The 24987-nt window shown below is 35.8% G+C and overlaps 1 protein-coding gene across 2 annotated transcripts in view; it reads left to right on the top strand.

Annotated features, from left to right (window-relative positions):
• LOC123528889 (serine-rich adhesin for platelets-like) overlaps positions 1 to 21048 on the top strand; it is a 40883-nt gene extending 19835 nt beyond the window's left edge. Inside the window, exons 7-12 of one of the 2 annotated variants that reach the window (XR_008366846.1) lie at positions 1553 to 1688; positions 3184 to 3320; positions 5354 to 6350; positions 6705 to 6768; positions 7359 to 12499; positions 12999 to 21048. Coding sequence is in view for 1 of the 2 variants with exons in the window: in XM_045308956.2 (XP_045164891.2) it covers positions 1553 to 1688; positions 3184 to 3320; positions 5354 to 6350; positions 6705 to 6768; positions 7359 to 7828 (1804 nt within the window). In the remaining variant the exon portion in view is untranslated. Of the gene's footprint in view, positions 1 to 1552; positions 1689 to 3183; positions 3321 to 5353; positions 6351 to 6704; positions 6769 to 7358 lie in introns of both variants that reach the window. The other variant, XM_045308956.2, reaches the window with a different exon arrangement.
• Positions 21049 to 24987: the final 3939 nt, after the last annotated feature.

Here is a 24987-nt window from a genome sequence, read left to right as displayed (position 1 = left end):
ATCTGCAGCCAGTGATGGCTCAGAAAAATTTCAGCGGTATTAATATGTTATAGACAAAGTTATGGCATATTGAATATTTTCGAATCTTAAGTTTCAGTCTCGTGTAACTATGTTAGTTTGTGCAGCAAAGTATGAACCTTACAAACAGAACAGTGGGGAATAAAAAATTTCTTTTGCTTTCTTGCCACCATGTTAAGTGTCTGACTGGTTATAAATAAATGTTTGATGTAGAGACATTATGGCATCTTGGAATACGATGTTTCAGTATTGAAGGTTTTTTAGCTTGACTAATCAAAGAATAGGTAGAGCTATTTGACTCACCCATGCATCGGCGTCAGCATCCGCGTCCCAATTTGGTTAAGTTTTTGTAAGCTTGTGTCTCAGTAACCACTTGTGGGAATGGATTGAAACTTCACATACTTATTCACTGTGATAAACTGACTTACATTGCAAAGGTTCCATAATCCCATTTTCTTTTTCACAAAATTATGCCCCTTTTTCGATTTAAAATTTTTTGGTTAAGGTTTTATATGTAAGCTGATATCTCAGTGCCCACTAATGGGAATGGATTGAAACTTCACACACTTGTTCACTGTGATGATCTGACATGCAGTGCACAGGTTGCATAACTCTGTTTTGCATTTTTACAAACTTATGCCCCTTTTTCGACTTAGCTGTTTTTTGTTAAGTTTTTGTATGTAAGCTGGTATCTCAGTACCTACTAATGGGAATGGATTGAAACTTCACACAATTGTCCACAATTATGAGCTGATATGCATTGTGCAGGTTCCACTTGCACTTTTACAAAATTATGCCCCTTTTTCGAATTTAATATTCATTCAATTGATAAGACTGTTGAATAGTTGAGCGTTGCTGTCCTCCGACAGCTCTTGTTTTTTTTATATTCAATATTTTTCTATGTTTAACTTTGATCTTGTTACACTTGAACATTGGCATGCAGAAACATAATTCTAAATTGAGGGGCCTCTGGCGCAAAATGGTTAAGGTTTCTGACTTGGAATCACTTGCACCTCACCTATGTTGGTTCAAGCCTCACTCGATGCATTGTTTTCTTCATACGATGAAGCCTTCCAGCTGCCTTACAGAAGGTTGGTGGTTCTATCAAGGTGCCCGCCTGTGATGAAATAATGCATGAAGGGGCACATGATATCTTCCTCCAGGTTAAATCAAATTTACATTGTAAATTAAATGGTTGAGGACTTGTAACATGCATCCATATGGCTTGAGGAATGTTGATGGTTCTACCTAGGTGCTGGAGGGGCACCTAGGGTCTTCCTCCACTATCAATAGCTGGAAAGTTTCCATAGGATCTATTATTATGTTGATGTGACATTAAACCCAACAAAAAGCCATTACGGGTCCAATACCTTTATTAGAAATTGTGTGGAATATTCACATACTTCTGTTGTTTTTGTTTAATTTGGAGGCATGGAATTTGAAGTTCAGATTCAAATTCTAAAATTTTATTACACTGAGCTTGTACGATACGACAGCATTATATTGAGTTTAAATTTGTTTTGTCCATTTTCAGGCTCAGTTTGAGCAGTATTGGTTCCCCGTCTTCAAATGATGAACTCCAGTCACCTACTGGAAAATCAGGGGACAAACTTCCTGGTGAAGAAACTGATGACAACTCATTTACCTCATACCATCCCAGGCCTATAGCGGTGAGTAGTTTAAATTACTGGAGATATAAATGTCATAATTTGATACGAAAATGAGACAAATATCCTTATAGTGTAGGTCAACTCCTTACTGGTCATCTGGGAGCTTGCTTAACCCATCAGCAGATGAACTCAGATGAACTTAGGCAGCTGGCAGCACAAATATATATGCAGTTTAAGTTTGGTTGACAGCAAAGGCAGCACAAATCTACAGGTAAGCTCAAAGAGCTGGCAGCCCATATCTACAGGTAGGTTCTGGGAGCTGGAAACCTTGACCTACAGGTAAGTTTGGAAAACTTTTACACAAATCTACATGTGAGCTTACTGTACTGATAGCAATATTCTACATGTATGGTATCTAATGTTGAAGCTTAGATTGGTACAGGTAAATTCATTAATTATAATCAGTAAGTCACAGGTATGTACAGTTGAAAATTGATATATCTTGAACTTGCTTATCTCAAAATTCTGGCTGTCTGGAAGACATTTTCAAGTCCTGTCTGGAAAATAGGTGCACAAGCTATCATTTTAAGTCGAATTTTGGTTATCTTGGAATAAAACACCTGCTCCCTTGTAATTCGAGATAGCAAGTTTCAGCTGTAATTTAAGATGGCTTCACAAGTCAAAACTGTTCAGTAAAGACTTGGTATGAAACTTGTTAATATTAACACATTGATGCATCTCTTGTATACTTTTGAACAATGTCCGACCACAATACATGTATGCTGATAAATGTTGGCATTTTGAAATTAACAAGTGATGACTTTTACATGTGCGACAAATTTCATTTAAGGTTACAAATACATGTACTTTGGCACTTTGGGATATAAATCATACACTGGCCATGACATATGCTAAGTTAAACTGAGTTCATTTCACCCACAATGTTCGTAAAAAGGAGACAGGTAATGTAAGAATCTCGGCCCATATTCATCATTTCAAATCTGAAACATAAATTTAAGAACAGCAAATATTCAGTTGCCTTAACTTTATCTATCGGGCCTCTGTGGCCGAGTGGTCAAGATCAATGACTTTAAATCACTTGCCCTGCACCGTTGTGGGTTCAAGCCTGGCTTAGGGCATAGAATTCTTGATGTGAGAAAACCATCCAGCAGGGTTATGGAATGTCGGTGGTTCTACCCAGGTGCCTGTCCGGAGGTGTACCTGGGGTCTTCCAGCACCATAAAAAGTGGGAAAATTGAACCAAACAAAATAGATTAACTTTGTCTGTAGCATATTAATGATGCTGACTTTTTGCTGAGAAGTTATTAGTTGCAGAAAAAGATTCTTGCCAAGTTTCCTTTCAATTGATGCATATTTTACAATTCCAGAGCAAAATGAAATTTTAGCATTTTAAAGGTTAAGTTTTAAGTTTCAGACTAAATGTTGATAAATATGGGCTCTCGTCTTAACTCAAATTTCTGTAATTTCCAGAGATTATATTTGCCTGTATTTGGGGTATTTTTGTAGCTTGTGAAATATACAATCTGTTTTTCAGGCTTGCTCATTTGGTGCTAGATACCATAACAATTACGGCAGCGGGTTTGGTTGTTATACATTTGGTCGCAGGACGGACCATTTACGGGCAGCATTCCTAGATCTGCTGGAAAAACATTCAAATCCTCCCCCACCAAAGTATGTATATTGTTTGTGACAGATTGTATTGTATTGCAGTATTATTGCAACTTAAGTCTCATACTAGAAGGTAAATAGTATTATATAATTTGTCAGTTGTCAAAACTATTGCTAGAGGTCTGAAAAACTGAGAGCCAATAGCTTTGACTTTTGACTGGCAAGTCATTAGTGTATTGTTACATAACATCAGAAATAAATTTTAACTGTTTTGTTTTGAAATTTTTTGACTTGTTAGCCCATAAACATATGCTGAATATAGACTGGTCATATAGCACAAACTTTAGACCGATGATTTGTATAAGAGGTTGTGTAATAATACATTCTATAGTTACCCTGTAGTGAAAAAAAAAATAAAGATTGAAAATAGAAATTTTTTAAGAGTAGGAAAATTACTGATTCAGAATAGGAATGAATGAATTTATTGCAGTCACAGGGAGATCGTGTAAAATTAATTGTGAATGCTGTTCAGGTTTTCATACAATGCATTTCTTCTTAATTTGTTTGAACTGATTGGCTAAGTAAGCACCACAATATAAGTATCTGGCGGGAATCTTAGAACTGTTAAGATGTAATAGAGGATGCACTTACAAATGTGTACATGGAGTAAATCACTTCTAATATCTTAATTATTATGTCTCCCACCACACAGTGGTGTGGGAGACATATTGATTTACTCCAGTCTGTCTGTGTGTGTGTGTGTCTGTCACAAAGCTTGTCCGCACTCTAAGTCGAACATTTCTTATCCGATTTTCACCAAACTTACACAAAATGTGTTGACCATAAGACCTTGGCCAAGTTCGATAAGTAACCAAATCGGTCCAGGCATCTTGGAGTTATGGCCCTTGAATTACCAAAAATCGGTCTTTTTACTCTTGTCCGCACTCTAATTCGAATATTTCTCATCCAATCTTCACCAAACTTGAACAAAATGTGTTTGACCATGAGACCTCGGCCAAGTTCGATAACTAGCCAAATCGGTCCAGGCATTTTGGAGTTACGGCCCTTGAATTATCGAAAAATTGGCCTTTTTACTCATCTCCGCACTCTTAATCAAACATTCCTCATCCGATCTTCACCAAACTTGAACAAAATGTGTTTGACCATGAGACCTCGGCCAAGTTCGATAACTAGCCAAATCGGTCCAGGTATTTTGGAGTTACGGCTCTTGAATTATCAAAAAATTGGCCTTTTTACTCATGTCCGCACTCTTAATCAAACATTTCTCATCCGATCTTCACCAAACTTGAACAAAATGTGTTTGACCATGAGACCTCGGCCAAGTTCGATAACTAGCCAAATCGGTCCAGGCATTTTAGAGTTACGGCCCTTGAATTATCGAAAAATTGGTCTTTTTACTCATGTCCGCACTCTTAATCGAACATTTCTCATCCGATCTTCACTAAACTTGAACAAAATGTGTTTGACCATAAGACCTCGGCCAAGTTCGATAACTAGCCAAATTGGTCTAGGCATTTTGGAGTTACGGCCCTTGAATTATCGTAAAATCGGCCTTTTTACTCTTGTCCGCATTCTAAGTCAAACATTTCTCATCCATGAGACCTCGGCCAAGTTCGATAACTAGCCAAATCGGTCCAGGCATTTAAGAGTTACGGCCCTTGAATTTTCGAAAAAAATGGCCTTTTTACTCATGTCCGCTCTCTAAGTCGAACATTTCTCATCCGATCTTCACCAAACTTGAACAAAATGTGTTTGGCTGTAAGACCTTACCCAAGTTCGATAACTAGCCAAATCCGCTCAGGCACTTTTGATTTATGGCCCTTGAATTACTGATTGGATCCACTCATCCAGACCATCTAATTGGATCCACTCGTCTAAAACATCTAGAGAAACTAACATTTTTCATAGGGGCAGTTTTGGGAGACATGCGCTTTTCTCAAAAGGCATCTCTAGTTTTAACTATTTTTTACATTTATTTTTATAAAAAAGCTTATTCTTAAAGAAAAAATTAAAAGTGGCTTTAAAAGTATGTTATTTTAAAAAAAAGTATGTTATATATGTTTTTTTTCTCCCAGGAAATTATGTGTTGAAGCAAACTTGCCCAGAGAACAAGATAATGTTCAGACGAACTCCGATCCTTATGAATTTGGTTTCCTGGACCCAAGTCGAAATCATATCGGCCAGCAGATAATTCAGGGACCAGCTGGACTTATTACATCTGCTGTTCCCAATAAAGTGGTACCAAAGCAGAAACCAAAAGCTGCAAGTTTGAACACAAGTCTTGGAGCGATCTGTGGCAGTAAACCAAAATTAAAAGACAGCTTTTTGTTGTCCAAAGCTCCAAGTATAAGTGGGACTTTGACGCCGGGACTTCTGACAAGTTCCTCATCAAAGAAACGTAGAAGTAGCGGAAGTGCTGGTTCACATAGTGCTATCAATCAGTCAAGTTTAGGGGCCACCCTAGTCACTGCCCCTAGCATACTGGCTAGTGTAGGGGCCTTAAATAACTCCACAGGAGGCGCGCAGCAACAGCAGTTTGCTATCGCCATACCTAGTGTCAATATAAGTGGTGCTGCGTTAAGTCAAATAGGCGCAAGTTTAATGGCCAGTGGAAACTTAAAACACGCTAGTAAAAACAATGTGATAAAAGATACTATGGGATTTGTTGTAACAGGTATTCCACAGGAGGCTTTACTCAATGGACAGATTGTGAATATCACAAACTCGCAAATAACTAATGATTTAACTACAAACCAAATACAGACCGTTTCTCAGGAAGAAGGTAATAAGCCAATACAGCAAATAAATGTGATAACCAGTAAACATGTACAGCCCAAGTTTATAAATAGCAGTATGGACGCTATACGGGCCCTACAGACAGGAAAAGGCAATCTGATAACGGGTCTGCCGCCAAACGCAGTACTCCTGGACAGTAATTTGCAGCCAGGTGCGGTGCTGCAGCCTGTGACGCTGACAACTTCTTCTGGTAATCCAGTGATGTCAGTAAACAGTGCTGTGCTGAATCAGCAGCATCAGAATCACAGTGCTGCACCTAGTCAGTTCATACGATCTGTAAGTAAATAAATAGCTTTGTATTTATAAATGAATGAGAATTTTCATGCACAGCGTTTATATGGAATAAAAGGTTATTTTTTGTTGGTTAGATAATACAATAACCTCTGTGTGATGAATTTGTTTTGACTCAATTTGACAAAGTAAGTTATACATATGGTTTCGGTAAAAACTCAATTTTTCAGGAGATAGCTTAGATTAATTTAAGAAGTTATGACATTTAATTGGAAAAAAATCTTGAAAAGAATTGTCAAATCTTTATTGTTACCTCCCCTTTCAAATATACTTTACTACAATATATTCTAATAAACATTTTATATATGAAGTGATTAAAGTAAAAGGTTTTGTTTTCAGAGCTCAGATGGCCACCAAGTGTCCACGTCTCCCCTACCTAATGGTGTAGTTACCAATGCTACTGGTAAGTATTATCGTATCTAATGTTTCTGTAATTAAGTATATTAAGATTCGGGAAGTAACTTGGATCTTGAAAGACATTCATGGGCCATTTGTTAGAACATAGAACTGGTGTTACATTCTTCCCACTTGCATCATGCTCCAGATGAAATTTGATATCAGAAGGTCAAAGTTCAAGGTCATTTACTTTGAGGCAGAAAACAGTTGTAGATCAGTTTAGAAAGTAGATAAATGGTTGTCCCAGCTTTTGCGAGGTAGATCAAATGCTTGGACCACATCCCCATGCCCTTCATAGGAGCCTTTCCTGAAGTTCTCCAAGGATGGCTTAAAATTTGAAATGACTTGCCAGTAAATAATCTGGTATGGATATGATTATTCAAACTGTTGCATTTGTCAACCTTAGAGGGCAGACAAAGGAACATACCCACTGTAAAATGAATGGGCTATCTGGACCTATTACGTTAAGTGATGCTTTGATTGCTGTATGCTTCTACCCAGTCTGTTCAGGAATTAGGTAGGCCTTTTTCTCATCTATGAGCAATGTTCTTGTCAAAGTAGCATGAATGTTTGACAAAGCCTGTTTCTGTTTTTCAGACAAAGATATATTGATGTCCCAACGCCACACTGTGTTCCAGCCTAAAGGTGTATCCCAGTCTGCCTTACCTCAACAGACTAGGGGAACCGTCCAACAGGCATCTCATATATTCACTGGAGCCCAGCTCCATAACCAAAACTTCACGTTCCAGACACCTAGCTCATCAACGCTGACCAATCAGATAAGTGCTAATGCTAGTCAGGTTTTGCCAAACCAGTTGACTCAGTTGCAGGTTAAAAGTAGCAGTCTTCAGAAGGCAGGCACCATCAATAAACTAAATATGCAGCCTGTATCTATTACAATACCATTTGTTACTCAAAATAACCTTGGTGGCGTGGAAATGGGGGTCGGAAGTCAACAGCATGGACATACATTATTCATTACAAGTGAAGATGCACAAAAGCAGGGAATTCACCTACAGCAGACGGACCAACCTACTCAAAACTCACCCAGTTCTCTCATTTCATAGCACAGGATGTGCACAAGTTATGATGATGTTATCAGAACATGATGTCATGATCATATGACATCATCCTTCCTTGTGCTGTAAAATTTATTGGTTAATTGTTGATATTCAAAAGCTTGCAGTGATTTCACTACCAAGATGAGGCAGTTGGGTCAAGGGTCAAATTTGAACAAGTAAAATTTTGTATTGGTATTCATAGTATAACTTTTCTTGTAGGAGTTGAACTTATTTTGAGATAGTGACAGAGAACTTATATAATTTTAATCTTTTTGCAACTTTAAATTTTCCAACAGTGCATAATAAAGGTCACCTGACTATTTAAAGCACCTGTGTTAGCAGTAGAAGCTACCTCAAAAATTACCTTAGTGTTGCACAAATACTTCCAATACATACTTTGAAATAAGTCAAAAAATCATATTACCATTTATAGAAAATACTACCATAAAACTAAAAGTAACTCATTATAATAAATTGAAAATACAATTTGATTCTTTCTACCACATTTGTTTAACATCAACAAGTTAAAAGTTTTAAGCATGTAAAATGCTATCTCCAAGCATCAGTGCCAGTGAAAGAGGAGATTTTCCCATAAATATTTGTATGTGATAAAAGTGTTTCCTTGAAGTTAGGAAAATTAAACATCAGATGATCCGAATCAAACTGACTATTGCTGTAATATAGCAGTTATTATACTTGTCTTGAAACTATTCCAAAAGTATTTTTAGCTCACCTGTCACATAGTGACAAGGTGAGCTTTTGTGATCACCCTTCGTCCGTCGTCAGTCCGTGCGTGCGTCCGTCAACAATTTCTTGTCTGCACGATAGTGGTTTCATTTATGATTTTATTTTAAGCAAACTTGCACTAAACTTGTATCACCATAAGATCTCGGTTCCTTTCTTGAACTGGCCAGATCCCATAATGGGTTCCAGAGTTATGGCCCCTGAAAGGGCCAAAATTAGCTATTTTGACTTTGTCTGCACAATAGCAGCTTTATTTATGATTTGATTTTTACCAAACGTGTACACAACTTGTATCAACATAAGATCTTGGTTCCTTTATGGAACTGTCAAGATTCCATTATGGGTTCCAGAGTTATGGCCCCTGAAGGGGTCTAAAATAGCTATTTTGACCTTGTCTGCACAATAGCAGCTTCATTTATGATTTGATTTTAACCAAACTTGCACACAACATGTTCACCATAAGATCTCTATTCTTTTTTATACGCCTGCCGGGACATATTATGTTATCGCCTAGGTGACCGTCTGTCTGTCTGTGTGTTGGTTAGCAATTTCCCTTCCGCTCTGTAACTCTTGAACCCCTTGATGGATTTCAGAGAAACCTGACACAAATGTTCACTCATTGAAAGGATGTGCATAGGGCATGTTTCGGATGGCTAAGTTCAATGTCAAGGTCACACTTAGGGGTCAAAGGTCATATGACTTTGTTTTATGTGAATATTGCTCTGCATTTGCATTGCATTGCAGTGCTCTTGTTTTTATTTGGCAGATCCTTCTTTTGTTTGCTTACAATATTTTTTTTATTACAGTGAAACACCGCTCGCTCGAGGTCGCAAGGGGATGAGCAAAATGCTCGAGTTATCCATGGTTTCGAGCGACCCAAACATTGACCAACATACAAAGAACAGATTGTTTTACCAATTGTCATCGAGACCATTTGCAGAGGAAACGGTGATGCGTAATAATAACACACTCGTTACTTTTTCAAAAAACGTATTTACAAACGTTAATATTTATGATAGATCGCAAATGGCACATGTGAAGAAACAACTAAGACATTTTTTTTTTGAAATACTGTAATCGAATTCGCAATTTTCTTCACCAAATTAAGATCTCGTAATTATCGTCTCAATTTTATGAAAAGGCTAGAGTTCTATCTTATTTCCTTTATTTGCATGCAAACAACTGTTGATTAAAATATTAAGATCTCATAATCATCTTGTCGATCCCGCAGAAAAAAAAATTAATAATTAATAACAATTTTGATCAATAAAATTTTTCTTCCACCTTTCATCAATAATAAATCTCACTTTCAGATCAAATATACCGACAAACAAACATTTAAGATAGTCGGGGAATAGACCATGCACTTCTTACGACGTGCGAAATTTTTTAATTAACCGGTACATTCTGACCGCCGAAGGTGTGAAAAATTTTGACACCTCTGCTCGAGTTTGCCATAAGCAACAAAGAGTAAATTAATACACAGGGACCAGGTGTCATGCTCGAGCGATCGAGTTATCGATGCTCGACCCAGCCATGGTAATTTCACATAGAAAATAGAAGGAAATCGGCCGGGACCACATGAATTGCTCGAGCGAGCCCGGGTGCTCGAGTCAACGATGCTCGAGCGAGCGGTGTTTCACTGTAGTTCCCTTTTATGTTACTATAAATAGCTTATTTAGTAACTTTTTTATTATTGGCCGTAGGGAAAAACTGAGACCACTTTTCTGTGGTACAACATGGATGGTACCTCCAATTTTTAGGTGTATTTTGACATATCTGTACCTTGTAAGATTTTTTTCTTCTTGTTTTTGGTTAAAGCAATGGTACTCAGGTGAGCGATATAGGGCCATCATGGCCCTCTTGTTTTCTAAACCTCTTTATGTACTGTGCTGCAAATTTCCACTCTATTCAGTTAAGATATTGAATTTCTAGACTCTGCATAAAATTGCTTTCAACATACAGGACAGAATTAGCTGTCCCACATCTCTTACATGGGGAACCCGACAATGACTTGAATGTATGAATTCTAGAAGCAACTATAGGAGTTATTGATTTACCTTTGTTTCATAACTGAAGCACTGTTAAAAACATGTTTTTTTTGTAGGTTACCTTATTTGGGTAAAATATCTTAAGTTTGACCTTTGACATGGCAGCCATCTTGGTTGTAGTTTGATTTGTGATTGTTGACCTTTTATATGCACATAATATTGTTACAGCATGTCCATGCCGATATTGTATACTGTATATGATATGCTAAGAATTTTCTACTATTTATTAAACCCTTTTGTTATGAAATAACTATTTAATACAGATCTGTTAAGTGTGACATAAGACGTTTCTTTACAGAATCATACCTGTCTCTAAAAGAACATAACTATAATTACTGTATTTATCTATTTGTTAACAGTACATTTTTTGAAGCATTGGGGTCAGGGGGATATAAGTCTCTTATTTACTGTTCAACCTAATTTTTTCTTACCAAACTGCCGGCAGAGAAAGTCAAGGCTTAATGTTGAGTTGGCCGCCTTGCATATAAGTTGCCCGTAAATATGTATTTTATACATAATTAAAAATCTATCTGATTTGCAAAAAAGTCAACGCATTGGTCTTAAGATATGCTTGCCATTCAGCATAGTGCAGCATGAAGTGTCCAGTATTTGTGAGAGAAATTATTCTTTCCCTGAAATTTGAGCTTTCCTACAGTGTAACTTACATAGCAGTTTGATCGGCACTATTGATTTTTAACTTCAGTGAACTAAGTGACTATATCCTTATTTCTGAGTGTGTCTCTAATATAGCACTGTTACACAGAAATATATCAAGATGTTTTCTTAAACTGTTTTTTTGCAACATCGGCATGAATTATCAGTTCAGTTTCTGTTACCTTTTATCTTTGTTTTTTTATGTAAGTTTTTTGAGTGTTTCTCTAATATAGCACTGTTACACAGAAATATATCAAGATGTTTACTTAAACCGTTTTTTTGCAACATCGGCATGAATTATCAGTTCAGTTTCTGTTACCTTTTATCTTTGTTTTTTATGTAAGTTTTTTGTCTGATTTTGCAAAATGCTCGAAGTTGTAGTTGAAATAGCATGGTATGATTTATTTGATATCAGCATGTCGTTTTTGAAACACAATTCCATAAAACAGTATCTACTACCTCTCCACAAGCAGGACTGATTTTGCTACATTTAAATTGTACATGCGTAAGTTTCTAGGACTGAAATGAAAGTAGTACGCTGTCATACTAAGCAGTTCTGAAAAAAAACAACAACATTATTTACAAGTTCCAACTGTTGTGATTATTTGTTTAAGAAAATAATTTTTGAAATCATCAGTGGACATATTTACACTTCCAATATTTTGAAATTGCCTTCTTAAATTGCCACTTTTTGTAGGCCAGAAACAATTCCTGAAAATAGAATTAGCATGATTTTTCAAAAGAAATTGATTTTCTTTTTCCTGCTTGTAAAAAACAACATGTCACAGTTACATTGTTTTAGCAAATGTACCAATACCAAGTCTTGTAACTTACCATCCTGTATTGTGTAAAAAAAAAATTAGCAGTATTAGATATTGATTACCAGAAATATAATATTTCAATTTTACTTCTAAATTTTATTTTTTTACACCTCCAGTAAAGTATCAAGATAATTAGATTTAGATGGTCTGATTTTCTTTTCCTTCATTTGAGTAAACTGGTGGAAATAAATTATAACTGTAACTGAATATCCTAATAATATCTCAATGCTAAATGGTATGTGAGGCTTTCACCAGTCTTGCCCTTCAATAATTGAGAAATTTCTAAGAGGAGGAAAAAAAAACAGTGTTTTCAGTCGACATAGAGCATTTTTAGCTCGACTATTCATAGAATAGTAGAGCTATTGGACTCGCCCATGCGTCGGCGTCCGCGTCCCGATTTGGTTAAGGTTTTGTATGTAAGCTGGTATCTCAGTAACCAATTGTGGGAATGGATTGAAACTTCACACACTTATTCACTGTGATAATCTGACTTACATTGCACAGGTTCCGTAACTCTATTTTGCTTTTTTACAAAATTATGCCCCTTTTTCGACTTAGAAATTTTTGGTTAAGGTTTTGTATGTAAGCTGGTATCTCAGTAACCACTTGTGGGGATGGATTGAAACTTCACACACTTATTCACTGTGATAAACTGACCTACATTGCACAGGTTCCATAACTCTATTTTGCTTTTTTACAAAATTATGCCCCTTTTTTGACTTAGAAATTTTTGGTTAAGGTTTTGTATATAAGTTGGTATTTCAGTACTTACTTATGGGAATGGTTTGAAACTTCACATACTTGTTCACTGTCATGATCTGACATGCACTAAGCAAGTCCCATAATTCTACTCTTTTTTTTTTTCAAAATTTTGCCCCTTTTTCGACTTAGAAATTTTTGGTTAAGGTTTTGTATGTAAGCTGGTATCTCAGTACTTACTAATGGGAATGGTTTGAAACTTCACATACTTGTTCACTGTCATGATCTGACATGCACTAAGCAAGTCCCATAACTCCACTCTTTTTAGCTCGACTATTCGAAGAATAGTCTAGCTATTCTACTCACCCTGGCGTCGGCGTCGGCGTCACACCTTGGTTAAGTTTTTGCATGCAAGTACATACAGCCAACAATTAAAGGCATATAGCTTTGAAACTTATTTTTTCTTTTTCTAGGTCAATTACCAACCTCTCTGGGTCAAGTCCCATAACTCTGACATGTATTTTGAGCAAATTATGCCCCCTTTTGGACTTAGAAAAGTTTGGTTAAAGTTTTACATGCAAGTTACTATCTCCAAAACTAATGCAGATATTGTTTTTAAACTTCATATGTGTCTTCGGGGTTATAAAACTAGTTGATAGCAGCAAGTCCCATAACTCTGACTTTCATTTTGGCCAAATTATGCCCCCTTTTGGACCTAGAAAATTCTGGTTAAAGTTTTGCGTGCTAGTACATACAGCTATTTCTAAAAGGCATATAGATTTGAAACTTATTTTTTCTTTTTCTAGATCAATTACCAACCTCACTGGGTCAAGACCCATAACTCTGACATGTATTTTGAGCAAATTATGGCCTCTTTTAGACTTAGAAAATTTTGGTTAAAGTTTTACATTAAAGTTATTATCTCCAAAACTAATGCAGATATTGATTTGAAACTTCACATGTGTCTTCGGGGTTATAAAACTAGTTGATAGCAGCAAGTCCCATAACTCTGACTTTCATTTTGGCCAAATTATTTCCCCTTTTGGACTTAGCAAATTCTGGTTAAAGTTTTGCGTGCAAGTACATACAGCTATTACTAAAAGGCATATAGATTTGAAACGTATTTTTTCTTTTTCTAGATCAATTACTAACCTCACTGGATCAAGTCCCTTAACTCTGGCATGTATTTTGGGCAAATTATGCCCCCTTTTGGACTTTGAAAATTCTTGGTAAAGTTTTACATGCAAGTTTCTATCTCCAAAACTAATGCAGATATTGAATTGAAACTTCACATGTGCCTTCGGGGTTATAAAACTAGTTGATAGCAGCAAGTCCCATAACTGATATGCATTTTGGTCAAATTATTCCCCCTTTTGAACTTAAAAATCTTTTGATATTTAACCTTTTTGGGTAATATTTTCCTGCTTCTGGGACAATATTTCGAATAGTCGAGCTTGGCTGTCTTACGGACAGCTCTTGTTTTTCAAAATTATGCCCCTTTTTCGACTTAGCAGTTTTTAGTTAAATTTTTGTATGTAATCTGATATCTCAATATCCACTAATTGGAATGGATTGAAACTTCATACACTTGTTCACTGTCATGATCTAACATGCACTGTGAAGGTCCCATAACTCTACTTTGCATTTTTACAAAATTATGCCCCTTTTTTGATTTAGCAGTTTTTGGTTTAGTTTTTGTATGTAAGCTGGTATCTCAGTATCCACAAATTGGAAAGGATTGAAACTTCACACACTTGTTCACTGTCATGATATGACATGCAGTACAGAGGTTCAGTACCTCTACTTTGCATTTTACAAAATTATGCCCCCTTTTCAACTTTTGTATTCATTCAATTGACAAGGCTGTTGAATAGTCGAGCGTTGCTGTTCTCTAACAGCTCTTGTTATGTCAAGGTGTCCCTATCTGATATATTAAGAACTGTCATATTTATAAATCTCAAAAATCCAAGGACTAATTAGTAATTTTATGAGGTCAATTTAACCTTTTTAGAGAGAAATATGTGTGCATATTCTCGAACTACTTATTGTTTCTAAATGATCAGACTCACTACTGTTTTAGATGAAACTTTTGCATGTGAAATGATATACAATTCTTGTATTAATGAAATGAATGATAAAATAAAAATTTTGAAAGAAGTAAAGTTTAGAGGTTCGAGAGATGACATCTCTCAGTAATTTAGCTTTTAAAAATTGTGAAATGAATTGCCAAATTAATTATCTTTATCTAATAAATAGATTTTATTAACCTTAAGCCTGCTTGCGGCAAGTGATTCTGCCTTTGCGACCAGTGCAGACCAAGATTTGTTTGCACGTCCATGCAGGCTAATCATCGTCTACACTGTTCGTCTACACTGTTCGCTGTTCAGTCAGTAAATTTTCAGTGAACACCCCTTTGAATAATAAGTGGTACTGCCTAAATTGAATGATGGAACAGTCCATTTTAGAAATTTAGCAGGATAAAGGTTAAAGATATACAGATTTCTATGAAGGTAATATGAAACAGAGAGCATGAACTTATCATTTCCTACAAGGACTTTAATTCTGATGAGGTACTGGAAAACTGTGTATCGAATGGAAAATATATAAAAAATAAAATCTGGTAAAACTGAAAATATTTTGAATACTAGAATGTTCATAGGCTTCTGCTTGCTCTTATTCACACAATGGAAACAATATTTTATAGTATTACCAAATTGTATTGAAACAGATTTTATATTTGTCATAAGAATGGGAAAAAAATTCTTAGGCTGAGTGTAGCGCATCTTGATGTGTTGCCTCAATAAGTCAGGAAGTTTTCACTGTGCAAAACTGAACACCCGGACCTTGTCCCACTATTGGTACTCTTGATGTATCAACCATGTAAATTATTCCTTCTTTCAATTTCAGAGAGTTGTCACCCTTGAATAAAACAAAACTGTAGTTCTGCCCATTGTTAACTCATTAAAATCCTCATTTCTAAGCAAATCTTTTAGGCTTCAGCAGAATGTTTAAGGCTACATTATTACAGATAAGTTCAAAAATGGGCAAGGTTATTTAAATAACACAAGGAGTTACGGCCCTTGATTTATTTAACATCGGTAGTTTTCATTTTAGAGTACATATAGTAAAACCGTTCATAACTAACTTGTACAGTGATATAGGGTCATTATGGCCCTCCTGTTTAATCTTGTGCTAGCTGTGGGATATTGTTAGAAATAATAATGTGTTAACAATGCTATGATTATGGTAAATGTACATACTCCAACTGATATTATTAAAGTAGAAGTGATACCATATTGCCTGATATTATAAACTAGATTCTAATTGAAATCCAAATTTTGAAAACTAATTATGCTAACATATTTTTTTACCCATAAACAGTTACTGTAGATGCTCACACCTGATTATCAGAAAAAAAGAGAAATAAAAACAGACTGAAATTGTTTAAGATGCTTAATTGGGAAAATGCTTTTAACCTTTAGCCTGCTGGCGGTTAGTGATACTGCCTCTGCGACCAGTGAAGACCATGATCAGCACTGATCATGGTCTGCACTGTTTGCTATTCAGTCAGTAAATTTTCAGACTTTAATTAATGGCAAATTCCAGTTTAATGTATACATTACAGTGTTGAAATATGGAAATTATTTAATGTTAGATTTATTTCAGAATATACCACTGTGATGCTGTTTCAGTTTCAGGGACATTTTTGACGAGTATTTACATGTCTGCTTGCAGTATTGAACAGTTTTTGTAAAATTATTTTCAAGTCACAATTTGATATGAATAAAACAGGAGACAGTCTGTATTATTATGCCTTCCTAAATTTTTTCCAGGGTAGGGGGTGGGTGTATACAGTTGATATCTTGTCTGTTTGTATTTCCACAATTTACAAGCAATTTGGCCAACACTTACAAAAATATAGCAATGTGTAGTAAACTTGGGCATATTGTCAGGACATACTTTTGCTATGTTTGGTAAAGTTGTGGCCCTTAGAAAATTTTGCAATATGCAAATACTTATGAGGTTTGTCCAGATAACTTCACTTACATTATTCAAGGGAAAAGATATGAAGTTTTACAAAATGCAATATTTTGCTATCTGGTTAACTTGTGTAACAGTTTTTAGGGAGTTAGACAAAAAAGAGATCTGGGGAGGGGGGATTTAACAGATAAATAAATGTATTTTACAAATTATAAGCTTCTAGTTCCAGAACAGTTTAATTATGGCCAGGTGTTTACATCAATGTTTATAACTGACTCTAAAAGTGAGTTGACTATAAATTAATGAACTTTATTACTGACCAGGTCTTTCTAATGGCTGCATTTTCTCATTCATAGTAAACAAACCTTGAAAGCAATGAATACTTTAAAAGACATTTGAATGTAAAAACTTACTCTTTGATTACTTTTGAGTAAAATCCCCCCAGCCCCCACGAAGCAAAAAAAAAATCCAATAGGTTTAAAGCCACATAAAATTTCTTAAGTTTGTCACAGGTTTAAGGTGTTAATTTTTTTTTGAATTTGTTCTTGAAAGAAAAAAAAACAATGAATTAAGTTGTACATCGGCTTGTTTACCATTTAGTATGCTCATATTGATGAAAAGTGTTTGGGAGGGTAAAGATTTTAGAATTATGTCTGAGATTTTTGTATGTCTGTGCTTGTACACCTTTTGTTATGCCCCGAAGGGAGGCATATTAGTTTTCAACTGTCCATCTGTTCTTTCGTTCGTTACAACGTTAACTTTTTGCATGAAGGCTCTTTACTCGCGAACCATTGCACCCAGGACCTTCAAATTCCACATGCTAATAGTACTTATTGAGTACACGACCCCTAATGACTTTGGGGTCACCAGGTCAAAGGTCAAGGCCACAGGGGCCAATATTAACTTTTTGCATGAAGGCACTTTACTTGCGAACCACTGCACCCAGGACCTTCAAACTTCACATGCTGATAGTACTTCTTGAGTACACGACCCCTACTGACCTTGGGGTCACCAGGTCAAAGGTCAAGGTCACGGGCCAATGTTAACTTTTTGCATGAAGGCACTTTACTCACGAACCACTGCACCCAGGACCTTCAAACTTCACATGCTGATAGTACTTATTGAGTACAAAACCCCTACTGACTTTGGGGTCACCAGGTCAAAGGTCAAGGTCACAGGGGCCAATGTTGACTTTTTGCATGAAGGCACTTTACTCACGAACCACTGCACCCAGGACCTTCAAACTTCACATGCTGATAGTACTTATTGAGTACACGACCCCTATTGACTTTGGGGTCACAGGTCTAAGGTCAAGGAGCTGCGGGGGCATTTGTCACCATTAGTGACGGGTCTTGTTTGTAATGTGCTTTACTCTGTAAAGAGTGAATTCTCTGTAAGTTTTCTACTTTTCATTTAAAAATCACATGCCTTTCCCCTTCAAGAAAAAGACTTACCATGAAAAGTTTTGAAAGAAGTATCAAATGTCTTGGAATATAACAGCCATTATTTGGCATAATTTGTCATATATATATGCATAATTTTAACAGTTCTTACAGAGAAATGTGTTTCTCAGATAAGAGTTAAGCGGAATATTTCATTCAGCAGTGGTATGTCATAACGAAAATATGTCTTTCAATAATTTTTTAACCATTTAGCAAATTACCATGTACAATGGAATAAATGCTCACAAGGATGTTGCATTTTGCAAAAGTGGGGTGTTTATTTAGAGGTCAAATTAAAAAAAGTAATTTGAAAGTGAATATAGCTACAATAAAACAACTAATAAATGAATTTTAACAGTTTTTACCAAATAAGGCTAAAGTTTTCTTCATACATAGTAAAAACACAATTTTAGTAAATAAAGTGGTGGGGGAGGTGGTGAGGGGGGCATTAATTAGGGTTAAGACTTACTCCATTGCAGATATTAAGCACATTTACATGAGGTTTTGAAATAGAGTTTGGAGACCAGTCTCAGAATGAAGCTATGTGATTGGTCAATTTTAAGACTGAGTTCGGAATCAGCCAATCAGATGCTAGAGTTCTCAGACTGGTATCCAACATTTTAAAATTATATAGAAAATACAGAGTGACAGTATATCAGTGGTAATTGCAAATGCATATTGCGATTATAATATGATGTTTCAAAGACATATAAATTGTGGTATATCATTTACCTTAGCAAAATGTGATATTTTTATGTATGTTTGTATTTTTTATAGTATGTTTCTAGTTTGTATTTATGGATTTCTATTAATACACTAAACAGTATAATAACTAAACTGGCAGAGCTGAGCAGACTTGCTGTTACATTTAAAGAAACAGTATTTTTGTCTCCGTTTGGGATGCAGTGCCAGTTTTTATGTATGGTTTCTTAAAACTTACATGTGAGCAATCTGAAATATACTGGATATATATGAAATTTAAAGAAGAAATGCTGACTTTTTAATACATCCAAGGCATTTACTGCTATATTTTAGGTGATATTTCAGTCTAGCAAATCAAATAATATGATAAAACCTTTATATTTTTTTATTGCATGCACATAGCCCTCTTTATTTGCAGTTATTTAAGAATTTTGTATTAATGAAAGCAATATTAATCCTTTTGTAATAGATCTTTTAGGTGTGCATCTATACAGAATTCAGTCATATTTAATAAATGTTGACATGCAAACATTTTCAATCAAAATTTGTTGCCATTTGGTGATAGAGTACCATAAAAATTATATAAATACATGTAGTATACAAAGAAACATAACAGTGATGATAGATTTAATGTTTTATATGAACAAAGTTTATAGTAGCTTATCCTTGAAATGCGAAATATTTTGAAATCGTTTTATTTCATGGGCATAAATTTTCATGGTTTAAGCAAAAATGGTTATTTTGTTTGGACACAAGTTTGTTGATTTCTAGTTTCAAAGATACAGTAATTAGGAATTTTGTTTTTTCTTTAAGATTAATTTTCTTGGATACACTTTACCACAAAATCCACGGAAATTAGTCCCCCATCATGCCATGAATAAATATTAATGATTTCAAGGTAATGTCAAAAGATAATTATAAAAAACATGTGAACTTACAGAAACCAGCTGTTTTTAATGGCAGTTTAATTCATATTGAGCTATTTATATCCTAGAACACATGTACTTTCAATAACATAAGCTGTTCATTACCATTCTACATTGTAATGCAGTGATGACCCACCCACTTGTATCATGTTGTCTGTAAATATTGTCGAAAACTGATTTTTTTGCAAATAGGCATGTCAGAAGTTAAGTAAGTGATCTGTGGTGTCACTGTTTTTTCTGGCAAGAAGTGCCAACTTTAGTTGAACATGTGAAAAGTCCTGTCTTCGGAAACTGCCAATATACATGCATAATTGACAGTCGGGTCATTCTGTGATATTTTTTAAGGAAAGACAACTCATTAAAAACATTCACATAGAACTTTTTTTTTTTAAAAGGAACTGATTTTGTTTTTCTACTAGAAAAGTTACTGTGATATGTGGCTCTGAAATAGGAAAACAATTGCACCAAACAGAATTGGAAAGCATCAATTTATTTTGTAAGTCCTTTGAAACAAATCAGGTCCTTGGCATCCTGGTAGTAAACCCAAAGTACTTTGATCCTTTCTGTTTTGTATTTATAGGGACATTTTCTCATCAACAGAAAGGAGAATTCTTTAATGAAAAGATTATATTGTTTGACAATTCTGATATGAATTTGGTAGTAAGGCAACAGAAACCTGTAATATTTTAAATGATTATATAGTACTTGGCAAATAGGAGTTTTTGCCTCCCATTTCTTATATGTTTTGTGCCAATATAAGTGACTTATAAAAAAAAAATGGTGTGCAATAGAAAATAAATGATCACCAACCAACACAAAGTCTGTGGTGTGGGGGAGGGGTCATTGACTGACCAGACAGATGAACTTTTCCGCAGACATTTGAGCACACATTGTTTGAAATGGGAAACAAAAAATCTTATTTTTGACCTAGTGAAGTTATTTATGGGTAATTTTTCAGCATGGATTGGTCATAATTATTCTTCTGTCTTTAAATTGTTGCACATTGTTTCTTCATAATATAATGATACTGGTCATTAAATGGCTATACACCCATGCACTTTGTTATGCATTTATTAAAACATGTAAATTAGTTTGAATTGTTGGATGTCTTTGACCTTTGTTTTGTAGAAAGATACTCTTGTTAAATTAAATTTATACTAAAGTATGAAAAATGTAAAAATAAAGAAAACATTTTCCTAAACAAAATATTGTTTTTATTGTTTTTAGCTCACCTGTCACAAAGTGACAAGGTGAGCTTTTGTGATCGCGCGGTGTCCGTCGTCCGTGCGTGCGTGCGTCCGTCCGTCCGTCCGTAAACTTTTTGCTTGTGACCCCTCTAGAGGTCACATTTTTCATGGGATCTTTATGAAAGTTGGTCAGAATGTTCATCTTGATGATATCTAGGTCAAGTTCGAAACTGGGTCACGTGCCTTCAAAAACTAGGTCAGTAGGTCTAAAAATAGAAAAACCTTGTGACCTCTCTAGAGGCCATATATTTCACAAGATCTTCATGAAAATTGGTCAGAATGTTCACCTTGATGATGTCTAGGTCAAGTTCGAAACTCGGTCACGTGCCGTCAAAAACTAGGTCAGTAGGTCTAAAAATAGAAAAACCTTGTGACCTCTCTAGAGGCCATATATTTCACAAGATCTTCATGAAAATTGGTCTGAACGTTCATCTTGATGATATCTAGGTCAAGTTCGAAACTGGGTCACGTGCCTTCAAAAACTAGGTCAGTAGGTCAAATAAAAGAAAAACCTTGTGACCTCTCTAAAGGCCACATTTTTCATGGGATCTGTATGAAAGTTGATCTGAATGTTCATCTTGATGATATCTAGGGCTAGTTCGAAACTGGGTCACGTGCAGTCAAAAACTAGGTCAGTAGGTCTAAAAATAGAAAAACCTTGTGACCTCTCTAGAGGCCATATATTTCATGAGAACTTCATGAAAATTGGTCAGAATGTTTACCTTGATGATATCTAGGTCAAGTTTGAAACTGGGTCACGTGCCCTCAAAAACTAGGTCAGTAGGTCAAATAATAGAAAAATTTTGTGACCTCTCTAGAGGCCATATTTTTCATGGGATCTGTATGAAAGTTGGTCTGAATGTTCATCTTTATGATATCTAGGTCATTTTCGAAAGTGGGTCACGTGCCGTCAAAAACTAGGTCAGTAGGTCAAATAATAGAAAAACCTTGTGACCTCTCTAAAGGCCATATTTTTCATGGGATCTGTATGAAAGTTGGTCTGAATGTTCATCTTGATGATATCTAGGTCAAGTTCGAAAACAGGGTCATGTGCGGTCAAAAACTAGGTCAGTAGGTCTAAAAATAGAAAAACCTTGTGACCTCTCTAGAGGCCATACTTGTGAATGGATCTCCATAAAAATTGGTCAGAATGTTCACCTTGATGATATCTAGGTCAAGTTTGAAACTGGGTCACGTGCCTTAAAAAACTAGGTCAGTAGGTCAAATAATAAAAAAACCTTGTGACCTCTCTAGAGGCCATACTTTTCATGGGATCTGTATGAAAGTTGGTCTGAATGTTCATCTTGATGATATCTAGGTCAAGTTTGAAACTGGGTCAACTGCGGTCAAAAACTAGGTCAGTAGGTCTAAAATTAGAAAACTCTTTTGACCTCTCTAGAGGCCATATTTTTCAATGGATCTTCATGAAAATTGATCTGAATGTTCACCTTGATGATATCTAGGTCAGTTTCGAAACTGGGTCATGTGCGGTCAAAAACTAGGCCAGTAGGTATAAAAATAGAAAAACCTTGTGACCTCTCTAGAGGCCATATTTTTCATGAGATCTTCATGAAAATTAGTGAGAATGTTCACCTTGATGATATCTAGGTAAAATTCAAAACAGGGTCACATACCTTCGAAAACTAGGTCAATAGGTCAAATAATAGAAAAACCTTGTGACCTCTCTAGAGACCATATTTTTCAATGGATCTTCTTGAAAATTGGTCAGAATTTTTATCTTGATAATATCTAGGTCAAGTTCAAAACTGGGTCACATGAGCTCAAAAACTAGGTCACTATGTCAGATAATAGAAAAAATGACTTCATACTCAAAACTGGGTCATGTGGGAAGAGGTGAGCGATTCAGGACCATCATGGTCCTCTTGTTGACAGTTAAGTTTTTGGAATCCAATGAGTGAACATGTATTAAATCTCATCTCTAATACTTTCATGCCAACTGTTCTCAAGGTTTGTTTCATCAGTATCCCTTCACTTTTCAAAAGAGTTCAGAGTGAAAATTAAACAAGAGGACCATGATGGTCCTGAATCGCTCACCTAACCCCACATGACCCAGTGTTGAACTGAGTATGACGTCGTTATTTCCATTATTTGACAAAGTGACCTAGTTTTTGAGCACATGTGACCTAGATATCATCAAGATAAAAAAATTCTGACCAATTTCATGAAGATCAATTGAAAAATATGACCTCTAGAGAGGTCAAAAGGTTTTTATATTATTTGACCTACTGACCTAGTTTTTGAAGGCATGTGACCCACTTTTAAACCTGACGTAGATATCATCAAGGTGAACATTCTCACCAATTTTCATGAAGATCTCTTGAAAAATATGCCCTAGAGAGGTCACAAGGTTTTTCTATTTTTCAACCTACTGACCTAGTTTTTGACTGCACATGACCCAGTTACAAACTTGACCTAGATATCATCAAGCTGAACATTCTCACCAATTTTCATGAAGATCCATTGAGAAATATGGCCTCTAGAGACATCACAAGGTTTTTCTATTTTTAGCTCACCTGTCACAAAGTGACAAGGTGAGCTTTTGTGATCGCCCGGTGTCCGTCGTCCGTCTGTGCGTCCGTGCGTCCGTAAACTTTTGCTTGTGACCACTCTAGAGGTCACATTTTTCATGGGATCTTTATGAAAGTTGGTCAGAATGTTCATCTTGATGATATCTAGGTCAAGTTCGAAACTGGGTCACGTGCCATCAAAAACTAGGTCAGTAGGTCTAAAAATAGAAAAACCTTGTGACCTCTCTAGAGGCCATATATTTCACAAGATCTTCATGAAAATTGGTCAGAATGTTCACCTTGATGATATCTAGGTCAAGTTCGAAACTGGGTCATGTGGGGTCAAAAACTAGGTCAGTAGGTCTAAAAATAGAAAAACCTTGTGACCTCTCTAGAGGCCATATTTTTCATGAGATCTTCATGAATATTGGTCAGAATGTTTATCTTGATGATATCTAGGTCTAAAAATAGAAAAACCTTGTGACCTCTCTAGAGGCCATATTTCTCAATGCATCTTCATGAAAATTGGTCAGAATGTTCATCTTGATAATATCTAGGTCAAGTTCGAAACTGGGTCACGTGGGGTTAAAAACTAGGTCAGTAGAACTAAAAATAGAAAAACCTTGTGACCTCTCTAGAGGCCATATTTTTCATGAGATCTTCATGAAAATTGGTCAGAATGTTCACCTTGATGATATCTAGGTCAAGTTCGAAACTGGGTCATGTGGGGTCAAAAACTAGGTCAGTAGACCTAAAAATAGAAAAACCTTGTGACCTCTCTAGTGGCCATATTTCTCAATGGATCTTCATGAAAATTGGTCAGAATGTTCACCTTGATGATATCTAGGTCAAGTTCGAAACTGGGTCATGTGCGGTCAAAAACTAGGTCAGTAGGTCTAAAAATAGGAAAACCTTGTGACCCCTCTAGAGGCGATATTTTTCAATGAATCTTCATGAAAATTGGTCAGAATGTTTACCTTGAAGATATCTAGGTCAAGTTCGAAACTGGGTCATGTGGGGTTAAAAACTAGGTCAGTAGATCTAAAAATAGAAAAACCTTGTGACCTCTCTAGAGGCCATATTTTTCATGAGATCTTCATGAATATTGGTCAGAATGTTCATCTTGATAATATCTAAGTCAGATTCGAAACTGGGTCACGTGTGGTCAAAAACTAGGTCAGTAGGTCTAAAAACAGAAAAACCTTGTGACCTCTCTAGAGGCCATATTTCTCAATGGATCTTCATGAAAATTGGTGAGAATGTTCAGCTTGATGATATCTAGGTCAAGTTTGAAACTGGGTCATGTGCGGTCAAAAACTAGGTCAGTAGGTCGAAAAATAGAAAAACCTTGTGACCTCTCTAGAGGCCAT

This window comes from Mercenaria mercenaria, chromosome 13 (genome assembly GCF_021730395.1).
Source record: "Mercenaria mercenaria strain notata chromosome 13, MADL_Memer_1, whole genome shotgun sequence".
Lineage (NCBI taxonomy): Eukaryota > Metazoa > Mollusca > Bivalvia > Venerida > Veneridae > Mercenaria > Mercenaria mercenaria.
This window is presented reverse-complemented; position numbering and strand designations above follow the sequence as displayed.